General features: G+C 45.8%; 1 protein-coding gene across 1 annotated transcript in view; it reads right to left on the bottom strand.

Annotated features, from left to right (window-relative positions):
• Positions 1–26,485, bottom strand: part of NAA25 (N-alpha-acetyltransferase 25, NatB auxiliary subunit) — a 1,586,429-nt gene that overhangs the window by 1,133,676 nt on the left and 426,268 nt on the right. The window contains exon 12 of the mRNA XM_069619501.1: positions 18,860–19,067. Within this exon, the coding sequence (XP_069475602.1) occupies positions 18,860–19,067 (208 nt within the window). The remainder of the gene's footprint in view (positions 1–18,859; positions 19,068–26,485) is intronic.

Genomic DNA, 26,485 nt, shown 5'->3' with positions numbered 1-26,485 from the left:
GGCGCCGGGGAGGATGCGCCCTGCCTGGCAGCCAAGGAGCCCGACCGTTCCGGCATGTTCCCACAAAACGCACAGTCCTTCTCCGTGTGCGTCATGTCATCATGGAGACAGTAGAGGCATAACGAATGCTCGTCCTCCTTGAAAACATTCTGAAGCTGGCATCCAGGGCAGGTCCTGAACAGCTTCCCGGGCGTCTAGCTTCCTTTCTCCTGGGCCATGTCCGGGGTAGGCCTCGGAACTTCTGGAATCCTCCAAAAGCGTAACTCGACGAAATCTTCACCCTTGAGGGGCGTAGAAAACTCTGAAACGAGTCCCCGTTGATCAGATGTAGAAAAATATCCTGAAAAAGCGCGAAAACGCAGCAAAAGCTCGAGAGCTACAGCACGAGGACTCCCAACACTTGAACGTGCAGTAAAAATCTGAGGATGGCTGCCAGAGGCGGGGCTTAGAGAGAGGGCAGTCATTGGCTGGGGGCAGTATGACCCAGAGACCAGTGATTGGATACTAAGAAAGACAGATCAGAAACGAAACTGATACTGATTTTTTCTTTCTATACCAAGGATTCCCGGCCTGACAGAGAATATTCATGAGCATGTGAATCCATGTCAGACCCCATGCTGGAGAAACAAAGCAACGAAAGCGCACATAACGCCGCGCTCCGCGCATTTACTTACCATCTCGAGCACCGCTCTACCAACCGGTTCGGCGTCTCCATCCTTTCTGCACCTAAGAAAGAAGGAGGACATTAATGAGGGCAATTGCCTTTACGGACAAAAATTAATAGACTTATTGACCTGAAACACAGTTGCAGCAGATCTGGACTCCCGGGCCGCGCCAGTGAAGCAACTTGGCAGCGAAGTGCCCCCATTCACGACGCACCCCTTCACAGAATTGCAGGACAAAGCGCATCTTACCGAAATCCAAGACTAGATCCTTGGCAGAACGAGAACCCGGGGGAGGCGAGTCCAGGTCGGGAGCGGTCCAACCAAGTCGGGAGGCGTCCCTGTGGATACCAGGTGAGCGTCATACCCGCGGACGAGCCTCCCAAAATGGCGCCTTGTTGAGAACAAAGGAAGTACCCGGCGCTGCAGTTTTATGGAACCGAGGCGTTCTGCTTTCTTGTAATGACAGCGAAGCAGGTCGCTTGGAAAAGCAGAGGAGGAGCTGCAACGATGGCGGCAGCACAGATTCCAGGCATCCAGGTCTAAAAATCGCAGCAAAAATGACAGTGAATACAAAATATCGTGGTTTTGCTGCTGCAATCATGTAAAGGATACGGGGGACACCCCTGCAACCCCCAAACTCATACCATTTAAAGGGAGCTGGGGACACTCCTGCAACCCTTGCTCCTCTTACATGGTATAATGGGGTACACTTTTACCGGGTCAAACCACAGCATTTTTGCCTTTTTTTACCAGCAACATTTTTGCTGCGATTTTATTAGCCGATACCGATTACAGTGGCTGTTTGAATAGTAACCAGCAGGGGTATGCAGCGCAGATGACCGGAGAACACATTGTTCCACAGACAAATTCAGAATTTGGTGTGGACGCTGGGGGATTGCATGCATGCCGAGCAGCATTAGCACACCCGAGGCGAGTGGATGACCCTGGTGGCTGCGCTAAATATGCTGAGACAACTAACAGGACATTGCAGCATGAGCCTAGAGGCTCGCAGGGATGACCACCACTAACAGTATTGATGGTGGTGAAGGCATTGAAGGAAGACGGACCGCGTTGCTATAGACAAGGCCAGGTGATACATTGTTGCCGCGAGGTACCGTGTGGAGAGCCAGAGAGTGCAAAGGTGAAACTGACATCTGCACGAAGGGTGGCACTTGCTTAAGTCATGGGAACATGATTCCCTCATAACACAGGCAAACAGGCCATAACTAAGGAGGGCAGACACCAAAGAAGCACACAGACCCTGTGAACGGACAGAAAGTCGCCGGCAAGCAGGGGAAGCAAGGGCACAAAGCGTGCTAGGAGCGGTGAAGGAGGAGACGCTCACAGTAACAAATAAGCAGCCTGGTTACACGGTATAACTGGTACACAGACCAAAGTAGTAAGGAATTGGTGTAAGACACACGGAAGGGGGAAAACGCCAGGGGGGAGAGACAAGGAGCCATAATCCCAAGGGCTGCAACATTGAAGGAGTGAAGGGTGACCTGAGAGACACTGCCATAAAAGCGACAAACCGCATAAATACAACAAGGCGCTAGCTGTGATCCCTGGAATAGGAGGTGGAGGGCTGGGACCCACAAGATATATATTATGAAGAAGGCCGTGCAAGGAAACCAGTCCAATTTGGAGCCAAGAACTCTCGGGGGCCCAGAGAAGACCATCAGTGCAGAGGAAGCGAGTGGGGGCTGGAAGACCGGCCAGACATAGGAAGCTGTGCCATAAAGGGACACCTATCTATATCAATTGCGGGACGCCGGACAGAGGGTGATTCTAGGTGACTCGAAGGCTAAAGCTGAGACGTATTTGCTGAACAGTGGGGCCACGAGTTTCACACCCAGGCTAGCAGGATAAGGGCTGTGAAAGCGGTTGAGGTGGGAGCGGAGTGCATGGATAGACAGCTCTGCACCGGGAGGCGCAGCAATTACACTGGGAAGCGAGCTGGGGGCACAACAAGAAGCGGGGTCTAGATGGAACCATAGGAGACGCCACCTATCCAGGGCTCCTTCCAGAGAGTAACACTCAACGGACTGGTACTAGAGACAAATGGGAACATAGTACCGTGCAGCAGACATTGAGGCCAGCGAAAGAGATGGCATCCAAAAACAGTAAGGTTAAGGGGTAGCAGCCCACGATGGACATCTACACTAAACCATTGCAATCATCGGACGCACCCACACATGCAGGAGGAGAGACAAGGGGCAACCACCCAACCGCGTGATGATCACTAGATCCTGGAAGCCATAGCAGAGCTGAAGTCCTCATGGGGGAGCAAGATCGATGCATCCATGGCAGAATTAAAATCCACACTGGAAGTTAAAATTAATGCGGTCAGTGTGGACGTCAATATCTTAAGACGGGATGTAAGAGCGCTGGCAGAGCGGAAGAGTGGCCTAGAAAGTAAAGTGAAAACCAACACAGACCTCAGCACGATCAACGCCAAGGAGGTGTTATGCTCACCTGGTATCCACAGGGACGCCAACCAGCCCTGGTTTGATGATTTGCACTCTCGAACCCTCGCCGGTCCCTTGGTAAGGCCTCTGGTTATCGATAGGTCTGGAATATAGGAGAGCTGGATTCAACACCAGATTGTCTTTGTTTTCCCATCTGCCTTGGCCTCAACTCCTTCCTCCCCCTTGGGCCCTCTCCTCACCTTAATATTGTAAAGGTGGATTCTCCGTCCTGCTCCTCGTGGCAGGGGCGCATAGATGTGGGGGGGCGAGCAGCGACCAAGTTACGCCACTAGTGGCATGCCCCCCCCCCGGTGGGAATCCAGGCCTGCTGCGACTCCGTAGGTTTGCTGCTGTACAGTTTTTATATGCAGTTCTTATATTCCGAATAATAATGTTTTGCTTCTTTCCTTTTAGGTATGGAAAGGTATTTTGGTGTTGTCAGGCAGTTTGAAGATGAGCATGGGCCGGTAGGCCAAAGCGCAGTGTGCGTGATGCTGTCCGGCGAGTAATGCGCGTTGCTGTTTCGCCTCTTATATTGCTAACCTGTGTCTTTTCTCTCTTTGCAGGTTGCAATGTTCCTCGCCGAGCGCCGTAATGTTCCTGTAATGCTACTGACCAGTAGATGACTACCCAGGTAAGAATTGTGTGGCTTTCTTCATTCAGGAGGAAACGCGCGAGTAAACGCTTACTAATGCTGTCTTACTTTCTCCTCTTTCCAGGTATGGTATTCCAGGATGCATGCGGTGCCGGATGATGGAGTTCGTACCTTCAGGTGAGTGGAACTGAAGTCAGCGATGGATTGAAGACAGGATACTGTTCCAAGAATGTTTCGTAGGGTTCCTTCTCTCTCTGCAGGTCCTTGGTTTCAGGTAAACTGGCATCAAAGAACTGGACACGGTGAGCGTTATGCTGCAAACAGCAGAACACCACAAAGCATGTTCTGCTGTTTGGGTGCAGTTTAAATAGTCTCAGATAAAGTGGTACAGGTAAAATATTCCCAGGCCTGCCACACCCAAAGTAGTCCAGGTAAAGTAGTTCCAGGTCTGCCACACCCAAAAGACTAGACCGCATAGCTCAGTTCCTTGTAACTGAGCTATGTGCGTGCCTCCATGTTGGCTGAACCTCCCCAAGTTAAATAGTCGCAAGTAAATCGTCCCATTCTAATGTTGGTCATGATGGTTATGAGCCTCCAAGAAAGTGTTGGATGAGGTTTTAAGGCCTTTGACCTGGCCCTAACTGGAAGGCTGACTTGCCAGTGAGGGCCAGGGGCAAGGGTACCGCGGTCTATAGCACCTTTCTCTAGCAGGCTCAACATTTCCTGCACAAGGAATGGATCTGGAATCTTCAAAGAATGGCTCCCCGGAGCATGGTTCAGAGGTCTCTGAATGAAAGGGAGTCAGTAACCTTGGGCTATGGTTTCTAATGCCCAAGCATCCGAAGCAATGTCTCGCCATTCTTTCGGATGCCGAGACAGTCTGCCTTCCACTGGGGTGTTGTGACTCAAGAGCTCACAGGTTTTGAGGCAACTGAAGCAGTGGCTGTTGGTAAAGATGCCCCTGCTTGAGCGGGATTTGCACCTCTCCTTTGTCCACCGAGGGAATATTCTTTGACCTCTTTGACCAGCCATTCCTCTCGCTCTTCCAACTGAGGAGTATTAGCAAAAGCATCTACCCCTCCAAGACAGTCAACTGGGGTGAAAAGGCTGAGTATGCCTAATAGCAGCACCCAAAGATTTTGCTGCCACATTCAAGGTCTGCAGCTTCTCAAGGCTGTCATCAGCCTAGCCGAAAAGGTGAGACCAGTCAAAAAGGCATGTTAAAGAGGCTAGACCCGATTGAAGAGCCTTGCACATCGTTTCCTTGCCATCCTTCACAATGGCTAAGAAACAGTCTTGTTCGTCCCCTTTGGGAATATGCTCAGCTCCCATAGAAATGCAGTCCCATACATTGTAGGAAAACATTGCCAAGGCACATGTAGAGTTGGCGGATTGAACAGCCATGCTCCCAGCGGTAAATACCTTTAACAGGCATCGACCCTTATATCATCCCTATCCAGTGGGAATGTTGGATAGGCTACCTGTTTTGAGGTAGCGGTTGCCGGCTGCACCACTGGACTTTCTTGGGTAGGTTGTTTCGATAAGTAACTAGGGTTGCTACTTGGACAGTATTTACTTGGCAAGTTCTTATTAACGGCCGGACTTGACTCTGGTGCTTCCCAAATGGCACTTACTCTCTTCTGAAGAGTAATGTGGCATGGTAAAATGGGATCCTTTGGAGGACCTTCAGCAAGGAGGTCTGCAAGGTAATCTTGTTCGAAAGGGAGGTAAGGTCTGCTCCATCCCAGGCAATCAACTACCCTGATCATCAACTGCCTGTAAGAGGTATCTGCATGTTCATTTGACTCAAGCTTCCCAAATTCTAATTCTGGTGAAGTGTACGATCCACTGGCTGTTTGCACATTTTCATAAAGATCTTTCAGTCTGAAATTAAGCTATCTGGGACATTTGGCGTGCCATGCTGCAAACCAAAGGACGCATCATTATCAGATGTGTCATTGTACTCAGAGATCAGAGATATAAAAATAAAATCCTTTCTTGATAAAGAAGATCAGGATTTTTCAGGTACACTGAGATTGATATTTTATTTCGATTGCGCTCGTACACAAGTGTTTCAGAGCGCGACAAGGCAAGGGAGGGGAACAGGGGAGAACAAAACAGCGATCTTACTAGGCCCAGTGACATTGAGAACGCGCAAGTGCATGGGGGAGGTGGGAGAGGAAAAGTGCAATGAAGGGGGGAGAGGTGGAAAGTGCGAAGCAGACGAGAAACAGATAAATAACAATAAAAAAATAATAAAGGCAACAAACAGTGGTAATGCAGCCAGCAATTTGCAAGTGCTAGGTTTAAGGCAGCAAACAGGGTAGGTCCGATAAGTGCAGGAAGAAAAAGGGGGGGGGGGCTGTATGGGTACAGATACAGACCCCGGTGCAAGGGGTGGCCCGGAGGCAGTGAGGGAGGGTGACAGGATCAGCAGGTACCTGGGCCCAAAAGATAAAGGGTAGCCAGGTGCACGGTGCCAAGAGAGAACAGATCAGCAGGGGAGAAGGGGAGTGAAGACAGAAGAAAACAGGAAGGTCTTGAGGTGCTTCCGGAACCGGAGATGGTTCTCCCTAAGTTTTAGAGTGGCAGGGAGGCTGTTCCAGAGGGAGGCCCCAGCCAAAGACAGATCTACCCCCAGCTCATTTCTTAGAAAAACGATTGACCCAGAGTGAGTTGGCGGTAGAGGAGCGAAGAGCTCGAGAGGGGGGGTATTTGCGGAGGGATAGCTGAAGGTATTTTGGACCCAGGCCCCAGAAAGCCTTGTGGACAATGCAGAGGGTTTTGAATTTAATCCTTGCATCCACTGGGAGCCAGTGAAGAGATTTCAGAGCTGGAGAAATACGATCCCAGGGCTTGAGGCCAAGGACAAGTCTCATAGTACTGTTCTGGATTAGTTGCAGAGGGCGGAGAGTAGAGGCAGGTAGATTTAGAAAGAGGCTGTTACAATAGTCCAAGCTAGAGAGAACCAGAGCTTAAGATACAATGAGCTTCTGGGGGAAGGAGAGGAAAGGCACAGTACCTCTGAGGAGGTGCAGTCGGAAATTTGACTTTTTAGAGACCTCAGATGTGGGCGGAGACGGAAAGGGTGGAGTCAAAGATGACCCCGAGGTTCTTAGCCTCGCAGGTGGGGGTAGGAGGAGGTCCAAGGGAGGCCGACCAGAGAGTGAGGGGAAAGGATGGTGAAGGTGTGCCAATGAGGATTTCCGTCTTGCTTGCATTAAGCAAAGATCATTGGCGGCACACCAATCTTGAATGGCAGATAGGCAATCAGAGATAAGAGAGGGAGAGGAGGTGGCAGAGGGCAGCCTGAAAATGAGTGGAGTGTCATCAGCGTAGCACTGGAAATTTGAGCATAAAATGGCAATGCAGTGGGCGAGAGTTGCCAGGTATTGGTTGAAAAGCCAGGGTGAGAGGTTAGACCCCTGGGGAACACCACAGGTAGAGAGGAAGATGGATGAAAGGAAGGACCCAAATTGGACCTGGGAGGGTCGATCTGAGAGGAAAGAGGTCAGCCAGGCCAGAGCCTGATCAGTGATATCCAGGTTTTCAAGGAGACGGTTGAGCAGGATGGTATGGTTGACTGTGTCGAAGGCAGAAGAGAGATCGAGGAGGAGGAGGAGGACAGAGGGAATGTTAGAGTCAAGGTTGGTGAGCAGATCTTCGTGGATGTTTAGGAGAGCAGTTCCTGTGCTTCTGGCAGCTCTGAAGCCAGACTGGTGGTCATGGAGACAGCCAACAGAATTGGAATGAAGGTTAAGCTGAGAAATGGCCAACTTTTCCAGGAGTTTGCCAAGAAAGGGAGTAATGGAAACAGAGATAGTTAGCTGGACAAGAAGGATCAGCTGTGGGTTTCTTGAGAAGAGGATGCACAAATGAGTGCTCCAGAGGGGAGGGGAAGGATCCAGAGGCAAAGGCGTGGTTGCAAAAATCAGCAAGGGCCGGAGCTAGGGTGTCAATGTGGTCCTTGATGGTTTTAGAGGAACAGGGATGAACCTGTTATAAAGAGGCTTTCATAGATCGGACTTGTCTAGCAACCTCCTCAGGGGTGAAAAGAGGAAAGGACGAGAAGGATGGTGGGAGGGTGGCTAAAGGAGGGTCAGCAAGCACAGATGGAGAGGGAAGAGGAGGAGTGTGGGTGGAGAGGGTGGACAGGATGTCCTGTTTTTTTTTTAAATGAAGTGAGAGGCAAGGGCATTGCAAAGAGCCTGCGAGGCAACAGGAGGGGTAGAGACTGCAGCAGGGTTGGCCAGCTCCTTGCAGATTTTAAAGAGTTCGGCCAAGTTGTTAGATGTCACAGAGACACTAGCTTGAATGTGGACTCTCTTCTTGGTGAGGACAGAGTCGGTATAGCCTTTGTAGCAGGCGACAGGCCAGTTTGACAGGTAAAGGCATCTAATGCTTTGAAAAGGTCAAACCTGATGTCCGAGCAATCAATGTCCTAGAGGAAGACTGGACAGCACTGAAGGTTTTGATGGCATCGAAGGCACCACTGGTATCAATGGGCCCACTGGTGTCAATGGCACAACTGTTATTCAATGACCTCGACTTGTCTTTCGACTTATGGCTCGAAGGGTCCCTCGATTTCTCATTGTGTGGAGGCCTTGACGGCTCTCAATTTGGCCTTCGTCCCGGGCTTGCGGGTGTTAGGCAAAGTTGGTATGCAGTACCCTCTGGGACCACTACACACAACTCGGACTACATGTATAGGAAACCCAACCTTTGGTATAAGTTTGTACTACGCAGTTTTGGTAGCATGTTGAGCAGCCAGGCTCATCTCAAGAGGTGTCAATATGAGCTGTAGTTGAGTTACACAGAGGTTCACAGTTACAATTATTCAAATAAACTCTTACACTCAAGGTTTCTTGCATAAACAATTATTAATTTTATCAGTAAGTTAGAATAAGCCTTCTTCAGAAGTGAATATAATCGTAACACAAATACACTTCAATACTGTACACTTAGTTTCTAAATCAGTAAAGACCCTTTTGGGATGGCCCAACAACCTACACCCACAGGTGACTTCAATAGCTAGGGTGCTGGTGACATTAATATCTTACTGTTGTCATTTAGAATACTCTTAACCTTTGCCTTTTACCAAGGTCTATTAGAACAAGAGACCACAAATATTCTTAAGCAGGCAACTACTTTTCAATCCCTCAAGAAGAGTCCTACAATTCAATAGGCTAAGCCAAAGTCAATGGGCAAAAGTCTTGTATAGGATGAAGCACGTCTGGTAAGTAAATGGAAAAGTCTTTGCACAATTTCTTCGGAGTCTATGATGAAAAGAAGAATCAAATGTAGGGACACAAGCTGATTAGACTTCTGAGTTGTAGAAGTTGCAAGCACTCTACAGTAAGAGGTAAGTTCTCAGACTTTTTACAGTACCTTAGAAATGAAGAAAAAGAAGCAGCTGATGACTTTGCTGTGCAGCTCTGCAGATCTCCCTGTTGCTGGACCTCAGTCATGGGGACAAGAGGGAGGACGTCGGGGGACTCCGGCAGTGCACTGGGACGGTCAAAACTTCACTATCAGTGGCTGTTCAGTGTTTCAGCTCTTCGCATCTACCGCAAACAGCAACACTGCGGTTTACTGGCTGTCGAGATGGACTTTCCTTGCTTCTGGGGTCCTGCACTCTGTTGAGGGGGCTCAGGCTTGGTCAGTTCTGCTTCCTGGGAGTCCGGAGGATCTTCCTGGAGCTCTAGGCCAGCTTAAAAGCAACGCACACAATCTAGTGTTTCTCTCCCTGGTTATACGGTTTGCAGCTGCAACTCTGGAAATTCAACCAGCTCCGAGATGGATGTCCAGGTGGCTTACTTTGGAGTTGATTGGTCCCACCAACTCAAGGGGAGAAGTCGTCCGTGCAGGGGCTTCTCTGTCGATGCAAACTTGGCATTTCATCACTGCAGAGGGCTTCACCGGGCAAACGAACGGTCCAGGAGTTACAGCAGGCGTCCTCAAGTTCTTCTTCGGTTTCTTCGTCCAGTGGTCGACTACCTTCCAAGCCAAAAGGCTCACCTTTTATTCAGTTCTCTCCCATTCATTACAGCCTACCTGTCAGTCACCCAGCAGGGTGGCTGTCCTTGCCGGACAGTCAGCCGGACAATCGCAGAGTGCATTTGGGTCTCCTAGGAGACTAAGCACAGGGAGTTTCGGGCATCTCCCTCACTTCTTGCCTACGCCAGACACCCTGGAGCCAGAGGCGGGCTTCACTTGTGAATCCCGCCAAAGGCAAAATTAACAAAAAGACCAAACCTGGTTTGGTACGCAGAGTAAATCTCAAGAAGGACCTTTCCACACTGAAATGGCAAAAAAAGACTGGGGCCATTTTGACAAAAATGGCACCCTTGGGTGCTTTACAGTAGCTGCAAACGCAGCCCGCAGTAAATGCACACCATGGTAGTTAAAACAAAACCACTGCCACCAGCCATTCAGTGAGAAAAGGGTAACAAAAATGTTAAATGAGAAGCTAGACAAAGGGGATACTAAGTAACCCCTCGATCAACTATTGTGAGACAGGGGGTGCTGGGTCTAGAAAGTTACAATGGTAAGTAAAGTCAATTTCACTTTACTGCTCTTGGAAACAGGAGTTTATCCAAGAGAAGGTATTTAAACCTTTGGGAGCTCTGAAAGACTTCCTTGAGTCACTGCACTGAAGGCGCTGTGTGAGAATGTAAAAGATGATGCCTTTGGAGTTTGTCACTCCACAACCAAAAGAAACAGTGTTCAAAATTGCAATAAAATACATGAGAGAGTGGGAAAAAGGGTCACACTCTCCAGGTTAAAAAAAAAAAATGAAGGCCTCAAAATCCAGCAAAGTTGCTGGAGGTCTCAAAGGTGGAGGGAATTAGCACATTTCTGAGAATTCTCCTTAACGGAGGGCGTGCAGGATTTGGCTCAAGCCCTTTCCTTACCGGCTTTCGAAGGCGCAGTAGGAGCATGGCTTGTACAGGGTTTTTGTCTCTCGAATATTTTAAGCATTTCTTGCCCAAATGCTTCCCATTCGGCAGGAATGGAGGCCTCTGTGGGACAGGATATGGCTATTTTAGGAGTGGAGTCGGAGGAAGACGTTGAAGTAGGCAACATATGGTGCCTCTTCTTCGACAAGGAGTGGTGGGAGCCACTCCTTGACATGTACCTTTTTTGCCTGCCTTCTTCGAGGAGTCTCCTCTCGCATTGTCAGGTTTCTTCAACGGGGTAGTAGTTGGGGTTTTATGGAATCTACTTACCACCAATTTCCCCATCCGCTCCTTCAGAGCTTTTCCAGTCATCAATTGACATTTTTACCACACTGAGGTCTTGGGTGCCACACTGAGACAACATAAGCATACTCGGTCAGTGGCATCATAGCCTCAACACTTTAAACCCAGTCTTCAGGTTAGTCGAAGACAGACATTTTTGTATATTTCACGAGGAAATACTGAAGTGTGCTATAGTTCTCAAAGCGCAAGCTTACTAAGAAAAAACGGAAACAAAGCTATCGGGCGCTGCGATTGCTATTTATGCCTTAGATGACATCATCCTTGAGACAGAGGCCCTCGAGGGACATCGAATCGACTGCATCGACCCACAGCGCCCTCTGCCGAAATCTTTTTCCAAAACAGTTGAAGCTGGATATTGAATATCAGATGAGGAATACGTGGGAGGACAAAATCCATTCGAAGTGGCTTGCTTCTATATTACTCGCTTCTGACGTTGCTCCTGTTTTGCACTAGCAAGCATGTTTTAGACCACCGCTTCACTAGTGGGACAGCTTCAGCAGGTAGGATTAGCAACATTTTTTCTTATTGTAACAGTTTATTACAAACTTTTATTACAGCTTTCCACACCCATTACTCTTGTCCTTCACATTTGGTCGAATCATCATCAGTCAATCATGCTGATTGGATTCACAGATAAATTCAAAAATGGTTTAAGCGATTTCTTTCAGATTTTAGTTCATAATTTTGTCATGAAAATGTATGACTGTGCAGGTTAAATGCACTGAGCTCCCACTCAAAATGCGAAACCACCATTCGTCCATATTGTCATCTACTGGTGTAAAATTACCAAGATGAAGTGTCCTTTGGTCTTTAATTAATGGACATTCTGTTATTAGATGTTTTATAGATTCAGTTAACACCAAACAGTATCAGCAGGCATCGTCCTTTGTGTCCTGATAGGGTCTCATAACCAGGATTTCCTCTGATTTATATGCGTTTAAACGCAGTCCAAGAAAAACGTTGAGATGATATTGCGACGTAAATTGTTGTAGGTAATTTGGCATTTTTTCCAATATGTTCATTGTTGGGCCTAGATCTGGAGCTGTAGATAATCTTTCAAACTTGGACAGATTTTGAATCCAAGACCACTGTTTTAACTTTCTTTTTGCAATTTGAGGATGGGCCAACAGGGTGGCCATCGATATGTTGGCTGCTTAAAAGATCGCCTTCAGCCTTTGATTCCATGACAATAGTATTCCAACATATGGACAAATGTCAGTTGGCGCTAATATTTCATATGCTGGTTCAGGGTTTGACATGATCATTTTCCTTTATAACGCCATTGATTTCCACAGCACGGTTCCATAAAGCTCATCTAGTGCTGGTTCGTGTCTGATGATGGTCATCGATATATATTTTGGCAGCCTCAATACCAGTTTGCAAAAGGTACCTTCTAGCTGAGACCAGATTCTGGTCTATGTTCCATCCCGCTTCAGCACCAAATGTGATAGCAGGAATTACTTTTTGCAGATCAAAAGCGCGTACCGGATTTAGGGTGTATTTGCCATGTACAGGGTGGATTCTGGTTCCTTGTAGTGCAAATGTTCTAATACGCCGGGATAGGTCTTGAACCCAGCTCCATTCCCATATCGATTTGTTGATCATTACCCCCAAGTATCGGATTTCAGCAATTTCCTCAATCACTTTGTTGTCAATAGTCCAGCTGAAGTTTTTGTTTTTTCTTCCTTTTGATGGGCCGATCTTCATAATTTTCATTTTTTTGACATTTATTCTTAATTCATTTTCATCCATATATCTTTGCAGTTTTAGGAGAAGTCGTTGTAGGCCTATTTGGGTAGAGTCGATTAAGACTAAATTATCAGCGTATGTTGCACGGCTAATATGATGTCAATTCATTTTGGGAGGAAAGCACTTCACGTTGGTTCGGGCAATAGGCACATCGGCAATAAAGAACTTAAATAGGGAGGCAGCGAGGTGGCATCCTTGTTTCACCCCCTTATGCATGTCAATTGCCTCCGATAAGTCCCCTTTTTCATTTATCCTAATTCGGATTGATGTCCGAGTGAAGTGCTTTCATCGGCTGCAGTAGATTTTCCGGGCAGTCCCAGTTTTCTCATTTCTGCCATAACATCTCACGGTTTATTGTATTGAAAGCTTGGTGCATATCGATAAATGCCAAAAAGAGATTTGACCTCTTCTCCAAAGCTTCCAATTTCAGCAGATTTACCAACGTTAAGTTGATCTCAGAGCAGAGTCCCTTTGTGAAGCCCGTCTGACGACAGTCCGAGATTCTGTTTTTGTTTGCCCATGCTGTTAGTTTTTGCTGCAAAAAAAGTGGCAAATATCTTGCCAATTGCATCGAGGAAGGCAATCGGGCGATAGTTGGCCGGATCGAGCCCGATTGCCCTTCTTAAAAACCAGGACAATTATCACCGCAGTCCAAGATGATGTTATTGATGGTATTGACCCTTGGGGTCAGCAATTCTAGAAAATAACTTTGCAATAAATGTGGACCACTCTGGTTTGTGTGCTTTCAGCATCACATTAGTTATGCCGTCTGGCCCTGCAGCTCTTGAGTTTTTTAACTTGGCAATAACATGACATATCTTCTACGGTCTCCCGTATATCCCAGCTTGTAGCAGTCTCCACGGTTGCAGTTAAGATTGTGGATCTTATCATAGAAAACACCTCCTTGAAGTGTTTTATCCAATAACCCTCAGCAACCCCAATCGCCATCATGTCATTTTGGTTTCCAAATCCCCTGTTCAGGATACACCAGATCTCTTGAATTATTAATTTTTGTCATTAGGGACAGCATCGCCTCACCGCGTTCTTGATCGCGCAAGTAAGAGAAAGCTTTTACCCAATTCCGGTATTTTTTCTTCCGTTTAATTGGACCAAGAGCACATGCACCCCGTTTGATTTTTAATTCACGTATGTCCTTGTTAACTTGTTTCTTTTTGTTGTATATACTCTTACTCGATTTGTGAGTGTGTATTTTTGTGCTATGTGTCTTCTGTAAGGTCCCCAGACTTTGATAGGGTAATAAAGCTACATAGTTTGTCAAATCTCGAGCTGTTTTATCTAGTGTTTGGAAGGCTTTGGTCAAATGAATTATTTCTCTTTTAATGTAAGCCTGTTACACCCATAATGTACCTCCATTGCTTGGCTCAAGATCAATACTTCCAGTTTTCGATGTAGCAGCCACGACATTACCAGAACATCGTGGTCGCTGTTCACAGTCGGAATTCTTCTCAGTTTCTCAATTTTGTTCCACAGATTTTTTGAAGTCCAAATATATTCCAAGGTCTTGTCATAGCCCATGTAATGCCAGGTGTAATTGGGGGGTATATCTCCATTGATATGCCCATTGACCATATCACAATCTCGTGCATCCATTTCAGCGTCCCATCGAGATCTTCTGGATTTGACGCTGTTCTTCCTTATTAATGTCCTGAACGAGATATTTTTTAGCATCGAACCATGCAATGTTCATATCCCCACACACGATAATCGATAAAAAACCAAATGAGCCATCATGATTTATCAACGTTTCTGAGGATATGAAATTTTCAGAGGTAATCTTAACTGGGTTCCAGTAAACATTAATTAGAAGCAACCGTTGTAATTTCTGGGTCTTTCCGATGGAGTATTGAATCAGAGTGCTTTGAACAAAGCTGTTAAGATTACTATTTCCATCACTTCCCAGTTTGTGCCAATTTTCAGCATTGTTATTAGACCGGAAAAGGGACGACCTTGGGAATTTTTCTGCGCTGGATTTAGCAATGTGAAGTAGGCATCTTTCACTGGTGGAATTCGCAGCCACGTTTCTTGAAGGCATATGGCAAAGTTGTCAGTCAAGTCCGCTGGGAAATTATATAAGTGTCAAATTCCTCGCGTGTTGCAGGATATCAGTGTAAAAGGAACTTCATGTCCATTATGTTCTAGCTAATGCTTCCTCACCCCAATATTGATAGCGCCAGTCGATAGCTGAACAGTTGGCACAGTGTTCAAGTGTTTCCTTAACTCATCTCGTCGCTGCTCATTGGTTACCTCAGTAATAAACTTATTGTTGGTACTAGATTGGTTTGCCAGTACTTCATGATCGTCTTGAGAGATCTCAAAGCCCAGAAACATTAATTCTTTTGCAGCCATTAGGGTCTTAAGTACTGCCTGAGATTTTATATGCAGAAAGACCCTGTCAGCTCGTTCTTCTGAGATGTATTCAACTATGCAAATATCTTGGGTAGTCACGGTCCTTAGAGCAGGTACAGTGCACACAAGCCGGATAACTGTCTATTCAAGTTGACATCATTGTCAACCTCAAATACATTCTCAATTCAAATTTTCCATGACAGTGGCTTTGAGTCAACCAGCTTTTGTTGCTAAAATTGGAGTGTTTCTTTTTTTGTCTTTGTGCTGTATGTTTCTTTCGGGTTCAAGGTCACCTGCATCTTCTTTTTAATATCAGGTTCCAAGTCTGCTTGTCTTTCTGCAGATCTTCGTTGTTTAGCTGCAGGTGCTAGAGACCCTTCACTCAAGTCTCCTTTTTGAATTTTAGGATTCTTTAGTTTAGTGGTTGGCCTCGCAGCCATGGTACTCTGGGTCTCAATATTTGGGTGACAAATGGATCTCGCCTCTTAACAGTCCGAACTGCTGCCCTCCACAAAGTCTTCAGAATACGTCGACAGATTACACAGATCCACAGACGAAGCCAGAGTTGATTGAGTTGGCATAAGAATCTACTCTCATTAGTTTTTTTAGGATTCATCGAAGTTACTTTAATTGCTACAGCTGCTTTTAAGAAGCCATCCGTTTTAGCAGATTTATTAGGCAGGTCAGGTTTATCCCGCGAGAATAAACTTGGTTTGCAAGGTGTAGATAGGTTCCTTATACATTTTCTTGAACTGGTGGTCTGTTTGGGGGGAGGAGGGCATGTGGTTTTTTTTCAGTTTTTTTAGTCGGGCGAGACCCCACATCTTGAATTTTCGGCATGTTAGATGCAATTTTAAGATTTTTCGCTGCAAAGCTAAATATCCCAAAGGTCATTTTTGAGGTTGAACAGTGAGGAATTTCGGATGACTTTTGGATGAGTTCTGCATCTATACTCTCCATATTTTTGTTTTTTCAAAAGGGAACATCAGGAATTGTATGAGCTGTGTTTACACTCATTTGAGATGGCCACACCAGGGTCGGTTAGTTTGCTGCTCACAGTCTGTTCCGATTGCCTAGTGGCACAATGAGCTGGGACGCCCATCAGCGATCGACTGGAATTTGACTCTTTTACCCCGTAGGTTTCCTGCAGGTTATTCAGCGATTGCTTGCACACTAGTTGCTTGAGTTGCGCAGAGCACCTTGCCTTTGTTGCAAGACTGCGTTCCGACATTCGTTCCACAGCACGCCTGTCTCCAATCCATAATGGATGTATTGTTTACATTTAAGGTCATTTGTTTCATGCATCCTAGAATCGCCTCCATTAAGTTTGTTTTTTCAATGTTATCTTTCATGGCTAAATCGCTCAGCCTGTTGTGCCAAGATGCAGACTTTTCAGCCTCATTTTCCAGTCGCGATTGCAGCGCTGTGGTTAAGTTTTCCATTTTTAGTATTTTTTCAATTATTTGACCTAATATTGCGCCGTTATTATGAATTGCTTCATTTAGAGTTTCATAAAGTTTTGTGAAAGGAATAAGTGCCAGTGACGTTGCGGCCAGCACATTGTTGTGAATCTGTATTGTCGACACCACCGACAAATTTGATTTGGTAATTGTCTCTTGTTCAGCAAGACTTTGTTGATTTTCTTTATTCACAATTGTATGCTCAAAGCCGCCTCGGACTGGAAGTCCCACAATGCCCGGCGACAACTAATCCAAGTCATTAGGTGCACTCAGTGTCTTCAGAGTAGAGCAATTGGACACACGTTTCACAGGTAAGCGGTTTTCCACGGTGCGTTGTATATGTATGCTAATTGAGTAATTTTCTTGTATTCTTTGTGCCAGTTGAGGAACAGGTACCGACCCAAAGCTTGTTAAGAGGTCATCAGGTGGACCTTGTGCTGGGGTGCTTGGTCGCTTTGTTTGCAAGGTTTTTCCCGCTCCATATGTCGGATGTTTATCTGAATCAGTATTTACACTTAAACATCTGTCATTTATTTTGTTGGTTTTTGAGAAACTCTCCGTCAATTTATCCTTCATTTTCTCGAAATCTGCTTTCAGACGCTCGGTTAGTCTGGCCTTGCGACCTGCCATATCAAACCAGTTATGTGTAATTACTTCTCTTGGGGCGTACGATCGAATGTTTTTACTGCCCTGTGGGGCGCGAATATTAGTGTCGCCTATCGGGTCTAATTGTCCTTTCTTCACAGGCGACTTTGCACACATGATTTTTCTTTGTGTGTTTTCGCTGTTTTCGGTCGTTATTATAGACAGGTTTCCTGTAAAATGCTGCTCTACGGCGGAGTCGTTTTATCTGCCTCCACCAAGGGAAACTGTCAGTCTGCTACAAGGTGTTCTCTTCAATATAGGTCTCCAGCAAAAACAATGTCTGCCCTTCTCCTGCCAATAAAAAGGTAAGGATAGTTTTCCTCGTCACCGGGCTATTTACAACTTTCACTTTCATCTCAATATTTTAAACGTAGCCATCCTAGAATATAGGTTGTACTTCTATCAACAAAGTATACATCTAAAATTTCATCAGTCCGCTGCATACTGGTTAGGTGGGGCGATAACAGTTACCCGCCTACCTTTGATGGGATGGGAGATCAGACCCTGCTGCCTTATATCACTGTATCCAAAACCGCAAGGTGATTAAGGGAAAGACATTTGGAAATCTTTGAAGGCATCCTACTACATTGGACTGGAGGAATACCAGTAGAAGGGAAAACGATTTCAAAAGCCCTTTCTGCTGGGGTGCTGGACTTAAAGCCCAAACACATGAGCAGGGAAGACATGACTTTTGAGAGGTAGTCTTCCTGATTCTAAGGTCAGAGCCACTCTGGATGCAGTAACCAGTTAGAACTGGATAGACCTGAAAGGGAAAATAATGAGAATATGGGTTGCACAAAATGGTTCAGAAGGGAGGTATAGGAACAGAAACTAACATCAGTCACTGGAATGAAAAGCTGCATTTAAAAAAGGCAGGTATCACTGGAGACATTTGCAAGTTCTCAAAAGTGCACACATGGGTTTGTGGGTCCAGATTACGCACCGCTGGAGGTCGTACCAGAGATTGGAAGATATTTATCAAGAGATCTGGTCAGAGGAGAAGTCACTGATGTAACAAATAAAATACACAATCTTGACACAAAGCATTGATTTTTCATTTTAAAGTTATTTTGGGGCTGAATTACATCAGGGTTATTTCTACATTCATTTAATGAAAAACGTAATTCTACAAATGGAGGCAATGTACTTGATTTTGGCCTCTGTGATCTGATGCATCCTATACCATTCTTAAGCCGAAACAAAAAAATTGAATGAAATCGCAGGCTCTATAAGAAATTTAAAAAGCAAAAAATTTTACACAATTATGTTCAATAGGTTGTTTACTAGGCTAAGATCAGTCACAGACTATCGTTTATTTTCGATTCAAGTGTTTAACACGAATAAATAACTTTCCAGAGCAGCCATTAACGTGGTCTTTAGCAGTTTCTACAGGAACACATGTCATAGATCAAAAATGTTGCCTGAGCTCAATAAAGATAATGCATTCGATAAAGAGTATTCATTATACCAATGTATACTCTCTTCCCTTCGAGGACCAGCCCTAAAAAGTCCAACTAAACAAAGATCTACATACCATATGGTGTCAATTAAGCAAGCAGAGTGCAAGATTTAGAGGGTAAACTATAATAAAAAAGCAAAGCTGAATTTCTAGTCCCAAAAGCAAATCTATTTTAAGAATATTACTCACCAAATTCCAGTCCATGGCGGTATCGTAGCGTTAGTTCTCTGACAGCACTGAGTTTTTGGTCTTTATCCATTTCATGGTAGAGACCAAGCACCCGGGTGAGATGTGCAACACAGAGGTGTCGTTGTAAAGTTTTGATGTCTTCTGGCAGAGCAAGTTTTTCATCTGATGGTGCAGAAAGAGGTAACGAGCTAAGCAACCGATTAATAAACTGAAAATAAAAAGAACACATGCTAAACAAAATTGCTACGAAGCACTCAGTCATTTAAATCTCAACTAACGTCCAAATATTATTGTCATTCTATCTATTAAATTGCTAATCTGAAATGCATTTGCTGGGCATTTGACAAGATATTATAAAGGCTGAATTGGCATACATTTAGGATTTGTGGCTGGCAACATCAACCAGGAAGCCCGGTGGATGGCGTTGGAGCCCACAAATATACATTTGTAACAATTCAGTCTATTGAAAGAAAGATTGTACAAAGATCCAGTTGAAATTTAAGGAGACAGCTGCCATCAGTGGAGTTAACTTGTGGCCACAGAGCTCAAACACTTCACTAGTTCGCTTGCATTGGACTTTTGAGGTTGGATGAATATTGATTTCAGTTTGTGTAGTGGACGTCTGTTCAGTTGCACCCTGAGATTATTAAAATAAGCATGTGCACATCCCTACCACATCTCAGAGTGAATGTAGTGCGTAAACTAGACTCGAGGGGCTAGGATGTCGATTGCAAAAAAAAAAACATAATAGTATTGGAGAAAATAAGACAACTGTCCACACGATGCATATTGCACAAGTTGCAAAGGAAATTGGATAAAATCCCTTAGGTGTAACTGATAGACCATTTATCTGCCCATGTGTCCTTGTTGCTCATGTTCTGTCCATGTAACAAAAGCAACATCAGCACACTTTAAGTTTGTGCCGAAAGCTCCTCACGGTTTATGAATGCATGCCAATCTAGTGTTATTTGTGTGGCAAGAAGCAGCCCCGGCAGTGACAAAAACCGAAGACGGTGATCAACCATGGATGTAATTGCAGGACACCTTTAAATGTTTGTGAATATTTTTTTCTTTTACTCGCATACTTGTTCGATAAATTTGTAGTTTTAACTTGCCATTTATTGTCTATCCATTAAGTTTGCATTAAAAACACGTTTGATAGCTCAATAATACTGAACACAAACAGTCTGAAGTAATGTTATGATTATATTCAAAATCTGCTCCCTAGAAGATTAATTCACCCCATAACTTAGTGGAGCAGGCAAACTAGCGTTTGAATTAGTTCTGAATTCTTATTTGGAATTTCTCCTTGGTTCAAAAAGTTGATTTCTTCAATTCCTACTTTTTATAAACCTGTAGTTCCGATCCTCATGTAAAATGTAAGCTAGCATGTGACGGGACAGTGAGAAATAAAGTGAGGGGGTGGGCCAGAGATGCAGTAACCTGGGAAAGGTGGATAGCGAGAGGCTTAGGGAGCAGCCAATGGAAGTCGAAGGGTGGCCTTTAGCTTTGGCCTAGGACTGTGGGCTGGCGACCATCCACATATGTAGGGCATATTTTCCTGCAGAAACTAGTTTCTTATGAGCACAAAATTCTCTGCAAGTTTTAGAAATCACCTTTCTGACTCTGCAAAAAGAAAACATTTTTCTGCAGATTTTCATAAATCTTTCTGCAGATTTGGACTGCCTCTACAGTCTGGACCTTTGTGAAACACTGGTTCAAATTCCCAATTTGGAACATATCCAGCATACTGTTTCCACTCTGGACTCGAGACTGCGGACAGAGGTCGCCTACCGACCTTACTAAAGACACCCAATTTTGATAGACCTCAAAAGGTGCACTAAACACTGACAGCCGAGTCAGGGAAAGCTCGTGGGACACCATGCTGTTCCAGTAGGCAGTTTCAAAATCTCTCCTACCCTAATCAGAGGGGCAACGAAAATGTGCCCAACAAAAAGGTAGTGGTAAAAGTGGGCGCGAGCAATTGGGAGCGGTGCCCCTCTACTTTTCTTTAAGTTTTACTGTTCGTATAATTTTATTTGGTAAAAAATAAACTGTTCCGGGATGGGCTTGTTTTGAAATTAAAGCGTAGGAAGCAGTTGAAACTTGCACTTTAGTGCACTGCATTTAAGGTTCTCTTAATCAGCAAGCGCATTTGTTTGGGGTTTTGTATTCTGCGTGGGAGGGGGCATGGCAATGGAGTTTGTGGGGAGCGGGGCAGGACAGCAGAGAACTTAGTTCCACTACTTCTAGTCATATTTCGAACACTGTAAACTGTTAGATGCAGGTTAGAACTGAGGTGCATTGGCAGAGCAGTTTGTTTAATCCATTCTTGAAATATCAGTGGGCGTTAATCAACAGGAGGGGTGCTCTGTGGAAATGTGGTACCACTGTCAAGGCACGGCTGAGTACTGCATACTTTCTTTAAGGTAGGTGGTGTGCCCGTTTTACTCCATAAGATTCAGCCAGCCCATTTTGCAGCTTTGTTTTCAGACTGGCAGGGGCATCACATGCCACAATGAGGGGTCTACGTGGTTCTCATCCAAATAGTCAAAGTTGTCAATTTATCGTTTAGTTACACTGCGGCTCAACTTCCTCCACCCTTCCTTCCCAGAGAATTCCTGTCTGTTCCCTTTTCTCCATTATATTTGTCCCTCACCACATTCCACAGCACAGCCCCCTCCCCTCTCCTATGCACAAAGCAAGAAAAGTCACCAGCAGACAATACCAGAGCAGCGACAGCAACTACCTTGGTTGTCTGTGGACTTGTGCTTCGTACTGTGAATACCCTGTTTGTTATCCCTGTAAATGAAGCCCACCACTCAAAGCGGATTGTGTCCAGTGATCGCAATGCAGAGCCAGGACGCCCTCCACCCCCCCCACTCCCCTGATGCGACCATCATGCAAAGTGCCAAGTTGCTTTCCTCCAGTCCCCAGGTAAACCTGCTAACCCGTGGCAACAATGGGAGCCGTTCACAACCTACTTGGAGGCACTGGGAGGTATGGCTATGCAGCAGTCAGGAATAAGGCCATGCTGCTCAACGCCTAGAGGGTTGATGGTCAACGAATTTTCGCAAACCTAAAACCTGAACCTGGTGATGGGGGTGACGTGCACAAAGAGGCCGTTTCCCGCATCGTGAGACGCTTCAACAAGGAAAATGTGGCAGCGTGCAGGTTTAAGTTTTACACAAGGAAGCAGGAGAGTAGTGAACACAGTGATGACTACATCACACACATGGGAGAATAGGCAGGTTTATGCGGGTTTGGGGACAACGCAGATAAAGTCATGTGACATGTTGGTGGTACAAACCAATAGCAGGAAGGTCCAGGACAAATGCATACAAGAAAAGGAGCTGGTCCTCGATAAAGCCATGTTTTATTTAGTTATTGATTTATAAGGTGCCGAAACCCATAGCCATCAGGGCGCACAAACACAAAGGACAACCAAACAAAAATGTTACAAATGCGCAAGAAAGACCACCGAGGCAGGTAAGAACAGCATTGTTTCAAAGATAGAACTGTGAAGAGTTTATATGAATAGAGCAGTCTTCAGTTTTTAAACGAAAAATATATTCTTTTACCAGCTTAAGCTACAGGGGCAGAGCATTCCAGATCTTAGCGGCCCTAATAGGGAAGGATCTTCTCAAGCTATTGGCAAGAGAGAATTTAGGAATGTTTACCCACGCCAAAGGAGATGAACACAGTTTCCTGAGTGGCTCATAAAGATAGACCAGGTCCTTAATGTACACTGAAGCGGTGCTACATAGCGCTCTGTGAGTTAGGGCTGCAGCCTTAAACTCTAGCCGAGCAGTCACTGGCTCTCACTAACGGAGCATTGCCGTAGTCTAGTCTGGACAAAACCAGAGAACTGGTGACAGACGAGCAATTGGACACTGACACAAAAGGGTGCAAGCTTCTCAGCAGCCGAAGCTACTATGGTCCATTCTTTACTGTCTGGTTGATGTGGGCATCTGCACTGAGCAACAGGTCAAGATAGAAGCCCAGGATCTTAACACTATGTAAAGCCACATTTTATGCTTGCTGTGGTAGTTATCATACGAGTAATTCATCCATTATATCATCCATTGAACATATTAATTTATGCATTCCACTAGAGCCAAGCCACATTTTACACAATAGGTTTTGCTTTACCTATAATGGTTCCATGTTTGCTGTCAGCCATGCATTATGGCATGCATTTCTTACCGTAATAGCATTTCTGATGATTGTATTTGCTTAGATTCACATGCTGTGCATATGGTACGACATCTAGTGGTAACCGCGGAGTATTGCATCTCGTCTTTCGTGGACCAAAAGGGGACGTCGCCATAGGCGCGTCTGCAACACTATCCCTATCGTGACATGTGTAGTACCCAAAATCCCTCACACGCCGAGGTCCCTCGATTGTATTTTTTTCTGCCAAGAGGGAGCCCAAGGCTAAAGTGAGTGAGTACATAAAGAGAGAAAGTAGTAAGAAGTCTATGTTCCTTCCACCCCGAGCGGGGCGGTAGGGAGGACGCATGTGAATCTAAGCAGATACAATCATCAGAAATGCTATTACGGTAAGTAATGCATGTCTTCTGATGCTTGTTAATCTGCTTAGAATCACATGCTGTGCATAGACTAGCGAGCAGTACCCGGAGTTGGAGGTGGGTTGTGAGAAGGAACAGTAGAGAAAAGATGTCTTCGTACTGCTTGTGCCACCTGAGAATCAGACCTAGAATGAGTGTCTAGGCAATAGTGTTTTGTAAAGGTGTGTACAGAACTCCAGGTTGCTGCTTTGCAAATGGACTCAAGAGGAATATTTGCAATGAATGCTATGGATGCCCCAGTGCATCGAGTAGAATGTGCTCTAGGCTTGAGGGGCAGTTCTCTCTTCGCAAGAGTGTAACATAGTGTGATGCATTTGACAATCCACCTTGAGATAGCTGATTTAGAGACAGGATCCCCTACTCTACCAACTGCCACTGAAACGAAGAATTGTTTAGTCTTTCTTAGTGGTTTAGTTTTCTCCAGGTAAAACATGATTGCCCAGCGCATGTCTAGTGTGTGAAGGCTTCTTTCGGCCATATTAGTAGGGTTCTGGAAGAAAGTGGGTAGTTCGATTGACTGGTTTATGTGGAACTTCAAGATAAATTTAGGCGCAAACCTGGGATGTGTGCGCTGAACTACCTTATCTTTGTGGACTGTAACAAAGGGGTCTAAAACAGAAAGAGCCTGTAGTTTGCTAACCCTTTTGATAGAAGTGATAGCCATTAGGAAGGCGGTCTTATAAGTCAGGTCCTTCAGACTTGCTTTATGCATAGGCTCGAAGGGAGCTCCCATGAGCTTGGTCAAAACCACATTCAGATCCCATCCAGGGGCTGGGTGAGAGATGGGAGGATAAATCCTCTTAACTCCTTCCATAAAGGCTTTAATCACCGGTATCTTCCACCACAATACCTTTTGCTGTGATGTGGTGTAAGCTGACAAAGCAGCCAGATGAACCTTTAGGGAATTAAAGACTAACCCAGAGTCCAACAGGTGAGTTAGATACAACACAATGTGTGAGGGTGAGCAAATCGATAGGATTGACACCCTTGGAATTGCACCAGATGACGAAACGTTTCCACTTGCTAGCATAGCAATAACATGTATTAGGTTTCCTCGCTTCCCTGAGTATGTCCATGCACCTCTGCGGGAGTTGCAAGTGTCCAAACTCTGATCTCAGGAGCCAGGCTGCTAAGTTCAGGGTTTGGGGGCACGGGTGTAGGGTTTCCCCCCCTGACATGAAACATGTTGTACGGGCAAGGCAGCTTGACTGGTGGGGAGAGGGACATTTCCATCAGGTGAGCGAACCAGGGTAGGCGGGCCCACATGGGGGCCACTAGTATCATGGTAACTGGTTCCTGGTGCATCTTGTGCACTATCTTGTTGAGAAGGAGAGTCGGGGAGAAAAGCGTAGACAAATTTCCCCGACCAAGTTATCCAGAGACCGTTCCCCTTGGACCGGTTCTGGGGGTACCTGGAGTCGTAGTCTTGGCATTGGGCGTTCTCCTGAGTAGAAAACAGGTCGATCTCTGGGAACCCTCATTCTGCAAAGACGCTGGATACAATGTCTTCGTGCAGTCGCCATTCGTATTATTCTGGGAGAGGAAAATCTCTGCTGAGTACATCTGCTAGAAGATTAAGTTCCCCTGGAACATGTTGGGTCAACAAAAACATCTTGTGTTTGAGAGCCCATATCCAAATGTTTTGGGACAGCTTGGATAGCCCTGGAGAGTGAGTGCCCCCTCGTTTGTTCAGGTAATACATTGCTGTAGTGCGGTCTGTTAACATCAGCACAGTCTTCCCTTGCAGTTGTACCTGAAAGGCTTTCAATGCTTTGAACACTGCTAATAGCTCCAGTAAGTTTATATGATTGGACACTACTTGAAGGGACACCACTCCATGTGTGGTCTGCTGAAGCAGGTGAGGCCCCCCCCCACCCCATCCCCGTGAGAGATGAGTCTGTCGTGAGAGTGCTTCCACTGCAGGGGTGGTGAAGGTTTTCCCCTTCAGGAGGTTTTCCCTCGACCAGCACTGCAGAGAGAGAACGAGGGCTGGCGAGACAAATACCAGATCGCGTGTGGGGAACCAAGTATACACATGACGCCATCATCCCTAGCAACCGCATGGCTTTTCGTACCGTCACCTCTCGACTGGCTACATATTGGGGAATCTGAGAGCATGTTCTGAACCCTCTCGCTGGAGGGAAAGACAAGACAGTCTTCCGTCCGAATTAGTGCCCCCAGAAATTGTTTTACTTGGCTGGGGACTAGGCTGGACTTCTTTTCGTTGATTGAAAAGCCCAGGCTGAAGAGGAGATCTACTGTTTTTTGGGTGTTCGACAAACAAGCATCGAACCCTCCGTAATGAGCCAGTCGTCGAGGTAAGGGTAAACTGGGACTGATAGTCTGCACAGGTGTGCTGCTGCCACTGCCAGGACTTTGGTAAACACCCATGGCGCCGAGGCGATGCCGAAGGGGAGTACTTTCAACTGGTAGTGTTTGTCCTGCATCATGAACCTTAGGTATTTTCTGTGCGCTGGCAACATTGAAATATGAAAGTATGCATCTTTCATATCCAATGTTGCCATGAAGTCCCCCCGTTTCAGCAATGGGATCCCTTCTTGTAGTGTTACCATGCAAAACTTCAGGGGTTTTATGCCCTTGTTTGCTGGGCACAGATCTAGAATAGGAATTATGCCGAGATCCTTTTTGGGTACAAGGAAGTACACTGAAAAAATACCCTCGTTTACCTGAAGAATAGGGACAGCTTCTGTGGCGTCCTTTCCCAGCAGTGTTTCCACCTCTTGAATCAGGATCTTTAGATGGTCCGGTGAAAGGCGCCGTGAGCGCGGCGGTCTGAACTGTGGCAGTCGGGAGAATTCCACGCAATAACCGTGGGCGACCGCCTGTAGGACCCACTGGTCGGAAGTTATCCCATCCCATGCCTTGAAGAAAGATGTTGATCGCCCCCCGACCGGGAAGGCATGGGAGGGGACCTGGACTTGGTGGTCATTTCTGACCCGAGGCCGTGGCTCCTCTGGGAATGGGGCCTCTGCCTATACCCTTGCCGCGTTTCTGACCCCTTGAGGGATTGTAA

Source organism: Ambystoma mexicanum, chromosome 10 (genome assembly GCF_040938575.1).
Source record: "Ambystoma mexicanum isolate Mex_15411 chromosome 10, UKY_AmexF1_1, whole genome shotgun sequence".
NCBI classification, from domain to species: Eukaryota; Metazoa; Chordata; class Amphibia; order Caudata; family Ambystomatidae; genus Ambystoma; species Ambystoma mexicanum.
The sequence above is the reverse complement of the archived record's forward strand: the minus strand, read 5'-3'. Positions and strand labels throughout refer to the sequence as shown.